The sequence below is a fragment of the Athene cunicularia genome (assembly GCF_003259725.1).
Source record: "Athene cunicularia isolate RWA chromosome 2 unlocalized genomic scaffold, athCun1 chr2_part1, whole genome shotgun sequence".
In the NCBI taxonomy this organism is placed as follows: domain Eukaryota; kingdom Metazoa; phylum Chordata; class Aves; order Strigiformes; family Strigidae; genus Athene; species Athene cunicularia.
The window spans coordinates 3,001,318-3,011,863 of NW_020799095.1; the positions used below are offsets into that span (position 1 = coordinate 3,001,318).

Sequence of the window (10,546 nt, forward strand, 5' to 3'; positions counted from 1 at the left end):
GGGGGGAAGAGCCCGGGGTGCGGGGTGGGTCGGGCCCGGGGGCTCTGAGGAGAAGAGTCCGGGGGCGGAGGGATGGGCCTGTGGGGAGGTAACCCGGGGTGGAGGCTCTGATGGGAGCAGCTCCGGGGGGTGGAGGCCAGGCTCGGGGCTCTGCGGAGCGGGGCTGGGCAGGGAAGGAGGGAACCCCGAGAGGATGGTGTGGGAAAGCTGTGAGCAGCTGGGGAAAGGGCGCCGTGTCCCTGGAGGCCCGGTCGAGACTGGGGAGGATCTGGGTGTGCTCAGAGCCGACGGCAGCCGCTCTGGGGTGGTTGGGTGCTACCTTGAGGAGCCCCTTGGGGGGTCTGGTGACAGGTGAGCCTCAGCCGAGAAGAGCGGAGCCTCTTCCACAGTAGTGTTGGGTCGATTGGTCCTCAGAAAGCTTTTATTGCCTCTTCACATCCAGTATTGCCACTCAAAGCAGTTCTCACAATCATTACCCAGAATCAGCTGCCTCCTCTATCTCTGAAATTATGCTCATAAAGGGTTTATTTTCCTTTTGTAGCATTCCTAAAATGTAGCGCTGACCTCCAGCCGGTTACAGCTACCAGCCTTCCTCCCCCACCTCACACACCTTCCACCATGGCAGTCCACTTGGTGCGACGCTGCTGCTGGCGGCACTTGGGTGCCTTGGTCTCTGCTCCCTCAGCAGTCCCGGCTTCTCTGCTGGCACCAGCTGGGAAGGTGGTGATGGCGAGAGCTCTGTCTCAAGCACCTTTCGCTTCATTTCATATTTCGAGCCCTTCCAGCTGGGCAGATGGATTTTCAGTCAAAGAGCAGGTGGAAGACAACAGGAATCAAGACCACAAAATGATCAGGGAACTGATGGAAACAGCCACGAGTCCTCAAGAACTCTTGCAGTTGAGTGTCCTCCACACTCTTAATAGCAACGAAGCTGCACTAATAATTACTCAACTTTCCCGGCTCGCAGCGGAAAAAAAATTGGAAACAGAGAGCATTCTGCAAGATCATCGTTTCCAACAGCTCATCAGCATCATGGATTCCCAGGTAAGTTCCCTCCCACCCACAGAAGAGTTTTGGGGGAAAGAATCCCAGTGGCTGGTGCTCCTGGGATTGAACTGGCATGGCTGGCTGGAACCACCTGCTTGTTCAGGATTTTATTTTGGCTTTCCAAGTAAAAAATAAGGGGATCAGGAGGTGAAATTATCAGCTCTAGGCAGGGTGCCTGATTATTTTTATCTAAAAGCAATGCTTTTTGGACTAGAGGCATAATGTAGCAGAGAGATCATCCTCGTTAAGTGCTGTCTTGCTCCTGTCCCCATGCATTTTTAGCTTTCTCAGTCAGATAAAGCTGAAACTTTGCCAGTTAGTGGCAAAGATACGTCAGAGCCAGGCAGCCTGTGAGAACATGCTGGTGCCTGAGATGTCTCACCCCGGCATCCTGGTGAATCCTGCTGTGATTCTTCCCACTGGTTCTCAGCCCTGGGAAAAGCTACTGGGTAAGATGGGGCATTTGAGGGGAGCCAGTGCACTGTGCCCAGCGTGTTGTACAGCCAAACCTTGGGAGCCCCTTCAAATTCGGCAGCTGGTGCTGGCCCAGCTGGCTGCTACAGAAATACCTGCAGCTTGTGGACCCCGTGTCATGGGATTACAGGATGGTTTGGGTTGGAAGGGACCTTAAAGATCACCCAATTCCAACCCCCATGCCACGGGCAGGGATACCTTCCGCTAGCCCAGGTTGCCCAAAGCCCCGTCTAACCTGGCCTTGATCCCTTCCAGGGAGGGGGCAGCCACAGCTGCTCTGGGAAACCTGTGCCAGGGCCTCACCACCCTCACAGGGAAGAATTTCTTCGTTATGTCCAATCTAAACCTACTCTCTTTTGGTTTAAAAATGTTGCCCCTTGTCCTGTCACTACAGCCCTCAGTAAAAAGTCTTCCTCCGTCTTTCTTATAAGCCCCTATATATATTGAAAGGCCACAGGATGGTCTCAATAGAGTCTTCTCCAGAGTGCTGGGTAGAAGGAGAGAATCCCCTCCCTTGCCCTGCTGGCCAAAATTCTCTTGATGCAGCCCAGGGTATGATTGGCTTTCTGGGCTGTGAGTGCAATTGCTAGCTTATGTCCCATTTTTCACCCAGCAGTACCCTCAGATCCTTCTCCCCCAGGTTGTTCTCATCCTGCAGCCTGTGCTGGCACTGGGGGTTGCCCCGACCTGTGGATTTGGCTTGTTGAACTTCAGGTCCAGGCAGGGTTCTGGGGGTACAAGCATTCTGTACTTGCTTCATATTTCTCCTGATCCCTCTGCTCCCTAAAACACATCTAAGGGTAGCAGAGAGTTGGGATTTGTCCTGAGGTTGCCCGGATAGCTCCGTTGAGGTGAAACACTTCTGTGCTGCTGTATTTGGAGTGAAAGTACTGCTGCTGCATTGCTGTCACCGTGGGTTGAAGGGGTGACCCTGGGCACCCCTCAGTGGAGAAGGGATGCCCCGGAGCTGGCAGAGCCAAGCTCTCACACTGCATGAGTGATATGACACTCAAGGTAGTGTGACTGAAATGTAGGAAACTGCCAAGAGGGATGTGGTAGCTGGAAACACGATTTTCCTCCAACGAGCTGCCCTTGCAGTCGTAGGCAACTGAATGTAAGAGGTCATTGTGTAGATGAAAAGATACTTTGGTGCAAAGAAACTAAAATTAACCGGCCTGTAATGGCCTTGTGTTGAGCTAGAGGTTTTGATGAGGTGTGGGCCAGGACAGCGTTGAGGGAAAGGGCTCTTAACAGACTGGGGTGTGAGTTTCGTACATGTGAATGAGTGACAAAGGTGAGGGACCAGCCAGGGGAGCTGTCTGGTTCTCTGAGTGGCTTTCTGAATAAGCCAGGGCAAATTGTGAGCTCTGCTTTCTTTCTCAGCTGCCTCCTGGCCTGTGACTTTTTTTTTCAGATTTTAGCAGAGCACCCTGGCAGCGCTTGGGTCGTTCTTGTGCTGGAAGTGCTGAGCCATTTCTGAGCAGCACTTTGGGAATTTGTCATGCCAGCAGAAGTACTGGAGTTTGGACAGGCCAGAGAGTTAAGGCCTTTGTTTGCTAAAATCCATGTGGTTCTTCCACCTGAAATTCAGCATCTTGCAGCATTGCCTTGCTGGCCTCCCACATGGTCACTTCGAAGCAACTTCTCCTTTCTGAAATAATTTTGTAATGTTGGGACCTTGCGTTCTGTTCTGGGACAGCAGTGCAGCGATGATGCTCTGAAGGGCCCCTCAGAACCGAGCTTGTACTAAGGATTAGGTTTTTCATGTAAATCAGGAGAGCTTTCAGACTGGAATTGCCTTTTAGTGCTTCCTGGCAGCAGCAGGGCACAGCTGGGGGAGCTTGGGCTGGAAGTGAAGGAGGTGAAAGCGAGAAGACCAATTGCTGGTGGAAAATCACGAGCTCTGCTTTGTATCGGGCATTTGAGAACAGTCAGTGTGAGGTTCATGGTTGGATTAAATGATCTTCGAGGGCTTTTCCAACTCAGATGATTCTGTGGGGCTGCTGGTGGGGGCACAGCCAGTGGTGGCCAGGCAGAGTGGGAGACAGAGCAAGTCCTGGTGCTCCCAACAGCCGGTGGGATTCATGCCCAGCCTCCTTTCAGAGACATTGGAGAGAAATTGGAGCTTTTAGGATGTTTCATCTAACCTGAGGTGCTGAGGCAAGCTGGAGCCCTGTGGTGTTACCCCCCAGGACCCTCAGCTCTCTACCCCTGAATCTTTCCCACCGCTCTTCATTATACCCAGCCACACCACAAGGAAGCTTAAGTGCTTCCAAAGGACTGTGAAGTCTAGTTAAATATTCCACCCAGCTAGTAGCAAATCTGTGTAACTTCCTTCTCTGAGGCAGGGAGAGTTCACCACCTGTGTGGCAGCTCTGTAAGCGACGTGTAGTTACCTCATGAGGCTCGTTCATGCCTTGAGATTGGTGCATGGCTTCGGCTTGTAAAGGAGTTGACGTTTCTCTTCCTCACTGGGGCACTGGGTTGCACCAGCTTGTTTCCGACTGCTCGGGCTACACCTGTGAGGAGGAGCAGAGGCCTCGTGTTGCAGTGGGGGATAACTGGGTGACCTCGGACTGAGGAGGACTCTCTTGCCTCCCCCTCAACGCTGTGCAGGTCTTTCTGTAGAGACAGAGCTCGTGTTTGGCATGACTGGCAACTGAATACTCTTGTGCAGTCTCTCCTCACAACCTTTCCCTTATTTCTCCCTGCTTCCCAGATTTCTCATGTGTGGAATAACGCCTTGGTGAACCTCCTGAGGAGCCTCTACTCCCTGGGGATGGACCACAGCAGGAGGGAGATGCAGTCGGTGGAGCAGGAGGTGCTGTGGCGGCTGCGGCGCCTCACCTTCAGGCAGCTCTCCTCCCTGGCAGAGGCCTTGGCAATCAAGCAGGGAAAGGAGAGCAAGCTGCTGAACGAAGTCATCAGGAAGCTGGAGCTGCGTTGGACGGAGCTTGAGGGCACCCGCACTGTGGTGGCACTGATGGGCAAGATCGGGCACATCTCCCCGGCTCTGATGGACCGGCTGGAGGACAAGGTAGGGGCTTGGGCTCTCCCTCCTGCCCCCATCCCCTTCAGACAGGCCACCTCCTGCAGGTGACAACAGCAGGACAGTCTTGTCCCATTCAGCCCTGTATGGGAACACTTAAATTCCCACTTATTCAGAACTTATTGCTGCTCCATAGTACCTTGGCCTGCGCTTATGGGTTGTTGTGTAAGAAGTTTCCCCTGTTTACCAAGGTTTACCTTGACTTTAGTAAGGCCTTTGACACCATTTCGCACAGCATTCTCCTGGCGAAACTGGCTGCTCGAGGCTTGGATGGGCACATGCTTTACTGGGTAAAAAACTGGCTGGATGGCTGGGCCCAGATAGTTATTGTGAAGGGAGTTAAATCCAGCCACGAGTGGTGTCCTCCAGGGCTCGGTTTTGTGGCCACTCCTGTTTAACATCTTTATTGATGATCTAGATAAGGGGATCCAGTGCTCCCTCAGTCAGTTTGCAGATGACACCCAGTTGGGTGGGAGTGTTGATCTGATTGAGGGCAGGGAGGCTCTGCAGAGAGACCTGGGCAGGCTGGAGCCATGGGCTGAGCCCAACTGGGCGAGTATCACTGAGGGCAAATGCCGGTGCTGCACTTGGACCACAACAACCCCCAGCAGCGCTACAGGCTTGGGGAGGAGTGGCTGGAGAGCTGCCAGTCAGAGAGGGACCTGGGGGGGATTGATAATGAGCCAGCAGTGTGCCCAGGGCGCCAAGGAGGCCAATGGCATCCTGGCTTGTGTCAGCACCGGCATGGCCAGCAGGGACAGGGAAGGGATCTGAGCCCTGGGCTTGGCACTGGTGAGGCCGCCCCTCACTGAGTGGGTTCAGTTTTGGGCCCCTCACCCCAAAAAGGCCATTGAATGCCTCGAGCGTGTCCAGAGAAGGGCAACGGAGCTGGTGCAGGGTCTGGAGCACAGGTCTGCTGGGGAGCGGCTGAGGGAACTGGGGGGGTTCAGTCTGGAGAAGAGGAGGCTGAGGGGAGACCTCCTGGCCCTCTGCAACTCCCTGAGAGGAGGGTGCAGAGAGGGGGGATGAGTCTCTTGAGCCAAGGACCCAGCGCCAGGCCCAGAGGGAATGGCCTCAAGCTGTGCCAGGGCAGGGTCAGGCTGGCTCTGAGGAAGGATTTCTTTGCAGAAGGGGTTGTTGGGCGTTGGAATGGGCTGCCCAGGGCAGGGGGGGAGTCCTCATCCCTGGAGAGTTGAAGAGTCGGGCTGACCCAGCGCTGAGGGATCTGGTGGAGTTGGGAATGGTCAGGGTGAGGTTCATGGTTGGGCTGAAGGAGCTTCAAGGGCTTTTCCAACTGGGGTGATTCTGTGATTCTAAGAGGGGTTTCCATTTGAGGAGCCATGCAGACAGCCCCTTCCCAGTCCATCCTGATAAGAGTGGGTGCCTCACCCTGCTCTGTGCTGCTGGAAGCGGGGCTGAGCTGGTGTGTTTCCCTTCACAGCTATGGCAGGTTGGCAGAGAACAGGCTCAAATTTCCTTAGCTCAGCTGGCAAGCAGTAACTTACAGCTGCCAAAACCATCATTCTTTGCTTCTCTGTACAAGCCAGGCTGTGAGAGGAGCTGTGTCTGTGCTGTCCTCACCTTCTGGGCATCTGTCATCTTCAAAGGGGACAGGTCTGTCCCCGCCAGTGCTCAGTGGGTCCCTATTTCTGTCTCATCAGAGTAGGGAAATGTCTCTCAGGTCAGAGCCCTGCATCAAATTCAGTGTCCAGCCTGTGCTGCAGACTGGCCAAACATCAGCCACAGTGATATCTTGTAGTTTGTATCCCTCTCCCTGGGGATAAACAAACGCTCCCGACCCCAGTGTGTGATGAGGCAAAAGGCTGTAGCTGGGCCTGGTGGGGTTGTCAGCAGAAGCAGAGCCTGAACTAACAATGAGTAGCTCCTACGAACATGATGGTGTGTCCTGTTCTGGAAGAAGACTCTACCTGCCCCTCACTTTATACTTTCCCTTTATGGTCCTGCTCAAAATATTTCTTGGCAGGCTCTGGAGCTTGCCGAACAGTTCAACCCTGATGACATCCGGAAAGTAACGCTGACTCTAGCCTACCAGAACCGGCGCTGCGTGCCTCTGCTCCGAGCCTTGTCCTACCACCTGATCCAGAAGCACTCTGAGCTCAGCCTCAACGTCCTGATGGACCTGATCTTTGCCTATGGTAAGTGGCTTGGTTGTGTTGGGACCTGCTGGGCGTTACGTGTGCTAACAGCTGATTTTGAGCACTTGAACGGGGATTTAATAGTGTTGCTACCACAGCCAGATGAAGGAGAAAGTCTGGCGGGGTACGTTAGGCCGGACCTAGCATGGCAGCCAGTGCAGCCAGGTAGTTTCCAGCTCTAAGCACAAGCAGAGCAAGCCCAGGTATGCCATTTTCCTTCCATTGAGTGGAAAGGAGGGGACTTGTGATGAGAGAGCACTTCATAAGGGTGGTTGGTTTGCCAGGGAGCCCCTCTGCCCTGCAGTGTCAGCAGCTAGTGAGCCAGCATCCCCCAAATGGCCCCAAAAATCTTCTCTCTCCTCCTGTGGCCACGGGTTTCTCAGGGAGCCCTGGCCTCTGTTTCGTTGCTTAGAAAATTCGGCCCTGGGTAACAGGAGGGCTGAGCAGGAGAACTGGACTTTTTACATGGGAGCAGTGGCACTAAAATATCTTGATTTCTTTCCACCCAGGGTGTCCTAGTGACAAATTAATGATCATTTGAGAAGCGCTCGGTGCTGAATTTGTAATCTTCAGTGGGTGAGGTGCTATGAGTACTTGTACAAATGCTGGCAGACACTCAGGGCAGTGACAGCCACCTTGGTGATGTTCCTGGCCACAGGGTAGACCAGAGCCACCAGATACTTGATTTGTTTCATGATCCTTTGTTCTCTGGCTCCTCTTTCCATGCAATGTTGCATGGTCCTGTTCTCCTCTTACTGTTGGTAGCCAGTGGGAAGCCTGGACAAGCAGGATAAAGGAAGCCAGGAGAACCAAGGAGCTCTTCTTCAGTTGACTGTCCAACTTTTGGTGGTAGGAACAGCTCCTCTGGCAGCCGCTGTGGCCAGGATGGTCTTCATAAGGTGGTTACACTCTCAAAATAAAGAAATAACTCTAGTAGGCCTGGCCTTGAAGGGAGCTTGTGCTCCTCTCGTTGATGTTCCCAGTTTACTTGCTGTGAAGTTGATGAATCTGTGAAGAGTTTTAAGGAGGATAGTGGATGCTCCATGTCACAGCTTCCAAATCCGTGCAGGGCACCTTTCTCAGAGGCAGAGCTGTGGGTACTGCAGCTCCGGGAGGGCAGCTGGACTGTGTATGTGGGCATGGGTCGTACACAGAGGTCAGACTAGGTAATCCAGCAGCCCGCTGACCTTAAAACCTACATAGTGGGCAACTACAATGGCTGGATGTGATTTGGGAGCAAGACTGACTTGCCAGCACGCTGTGCTGTTTCTTCAATGCCACATTGTTGCATCGGGATGGTTTGAACCTGTCATTGCTGCTGCTGCTGGTCTCGGATGCTGCCTGTGGCCCTCTCTTGGGGACTGTCCCCTCCTGGCTGGTCTGCACTTGCCCACAGTCCCTCCGGGGCTTGGTGCTGCTGGTTGCTCGCTTGTTCCTCGGCCGATGCGGGGTTCCCTTAGCAGGCTCAGGGGTCAGACCAGGGTCTGTAAATGGAGACAAGTAGGGCTAAAATCTGCACTGGGTTCAGGCTGGAGCCATGAGCTGGCCCTGGTGTTGAGAGCAGAGACTTGGGCTGACCACAAAGGATGGGGCTGGGGCAACCTGGGGAGGCTATACCAGTCTCTGAGCCTCCTCTGCTCCTGAGGAACAGCTTTGTGCTTTCCCTCGTGCCACCAACCACCCCCGAGCCATGGCTCCCGTACCAGCTCCTTATAAGCAGCTGCTGCTTTCTCTTTGCTCCTTTAAGGAAAACTGAATTTCCACCAGCCCCAGGTCTTCCAGAAGATAGCCACTGACCTGCACCCCCACGTTTCCAGCATGACGCCCGTCGAGGTGACGCGCTGCATCAGATCCTTTGCCCTCCTCAAGTGGCTCAGCCTGCCGCTGTTTGAGGCCATTGCACAGGTGAGGAGGAGGAGGGAAGCCCCCACTGGTACCAGTATGACTGGGATCCACCCCAGTTCCTAGGAGATAAGAGCAGTTTCCCCCCCGACACCTCTCCAGAGATGCTCTCTGGGATGTTGTGGCCGTTTTTCCTATCTGGCTGTAATTGAGTCTGACAGGACTCGCTCTTCATCCTCCGCTAAACTCAGCGCTGAGCTGGGGCTGCTCTCAGCTCCATCTGAGCGCCAGCACTGCTCCTCTCCCCAGGCACCTTTCCCAGCTCTGCCCCAGGTTATGCTCCTGCACGCTTGCATCTGTACCAGAATATTACAGAGCTCTGCTTCCACTCCCAGCTTTCCCTCATGCCAAGATAAAATCCCAGGGGAACGCTTAAAGACCTTCTACTCGCGTTTTCCCATCTTGCCATGGGGCTGGATACATCCTTTCCTGACGCTTTCAATCTTTTCCGGTCTGTACTCATGTAGGACAGACCTAAATCTCTGGTTTTGTCCCCTCTTATCTTCCAGTATGCCCTGGACAACGCCAAGCAGCTGTCAGTCACCCATTTGTGCAGCATCATCCTGTCTTTTGCTCGCCTGAACTTCCAGCCTAGCAGCAGCGAGGACTTCTTCAACATGGTAACCTTTCCTCCTCTTCGTCAACCTTCCTCCCTCCCTCGTGAGCAGGAAGGCTGCCCATCTCCTTCTGGCACATCCCTGTGTGAAAGTGTGTGTTGGATGGCTTGAGCCAGCTTTAAGCATTGTGAGGAATGGGAAGGGGGAGCCCTGAGCTTAGGCCAGGCTTAAAAAACCCACCCTGTGCTCCCCTGCCTGTGTGTGGGGTGAGAGGTGAACCAGTTAGTCTGTGACTGCCTCCAGTCCCTGCAGGCTGGCTTTTCTAGCAGACACAAGCAGCGTGTGGGTGTTCACTTACCCTCCTGAACTCCTGATTGCTGTAATATAACTCTTTATAATGAGCCGTTCCTGGCAGAGCTCTCCTAGCCCAGCCAAGCCCTTGGTCTGGTAGTGCTGAGTCTGCTCCCCTGGCTCTGGGTAAGGATAGAGGCTGGGTCGGGCAGGCTACCTGCCTGGGGAGAAAGGTTGCCACATCCTGGGGCGAGGAGACAAGCAGAGGGGGAGTGTCCAGCGTGGTTTAGTGAGAAGCTGGGAGGCGGCGAGCGTGGGGCAGGCGCCATCCTCTGTATCCTCCTGCCTTCTGCAGCTCACGGGGGTGGCTGGGCTGGCCTCTGAAGCGGAGGAGGAGGAGGTCACCTTGAGCTCCCTGGGGACAGATTTACGCTGATGATTTCAAGTTGCTGAGCAAGTGGGCACCAGCTGAGCGCCAGACAGAGGGAGCATGACCGGCCCAGCCCCAGCTGCCATGCGCAGCCGAGGGAGAGCACCCGGATATAGGTGATTCCCATCAGCAGGACCCTGCACCCCACTGCAGGGCAGCTTATCCCCCGTGGCCAAGCCCTCCTGGGGAGCAGGGGGGGCTCCCTGGGATGGCAAGGTGTGGAAGTAGCGTCCAGGGCTCTGGGCTGCCCCTGCAAGCCCCTCGCTACAAAAAAGGCCATTGAATGACTCGAGCGTGTCCAGAGAAGGGCAACGGAGCTGGTGCAGGGTCTGGAGCACAGGTCTGATGGGAGCGGCTGAGGGAACCGGGGGGGTTCAGTCTGGAGAAGAGGAGGCTGAGGGGAGACCTCCTGGCCCTCTGCAACTCCCTGACAGGAGGGTGCAGAGAGGGGGGATGAGTCTCTTGAACCAAGGCCCCAGCGCCAGGCCCAGAGGGAATGGCCTCAAGCTGTGCCAGGGCAGGGTCAGGCTGGCTCTGAGGAAGGATTTCTGTGCAGAAGGGGCTGTTGGGCGTTGGAATGGGCTGCCCAGGGCAGGGGGGAGTCCCCGGGATCCCTGGAGGGGTTGAAGAGTCGGGCTGA

General features: G+C 54.9%; 1 protein-coding gene and 1 non-coding gene across 2 annotated transcripts; both read left to right on the top strand.

Annotated features, from left to right (window-relative positions):
- Positions 1-144: 144 nt before the first annotated feature.
- Positions 145-9,371, top strand: TBRG4 (transforming growth factor beta regulator 4). Its single transcript, XM_026842822.1, has 6 exons — positions 145-449; positions 541-1,044; positions 4,241-4,558; positions 6,555-6,726; positions 8,474-8,631; positions 9,138-9,371. The coding sequence occupies exons 2-6, from the start codon at positions 619-621 to the stop codon at positions 9,354-9,356; spliced, it is 1,293 nt and encodes a 430-aa protein (XP_026698623.1). The 5' UTR covers positions 145-449; positions 541-618; the 3' UTR covers positions 9,357-9,371.
- LOC113477441 lies at positions 1,560-1,675 on the top strand. Its single transcript, XR_003397906.1, has one exon. It is a non-coding gene; the product is annotated as a small nucleolar RNA SNORA5 (small nucleolar RNA).
- Positions 9,372-10,546: the final 1,175 nt, after the last annotated feature.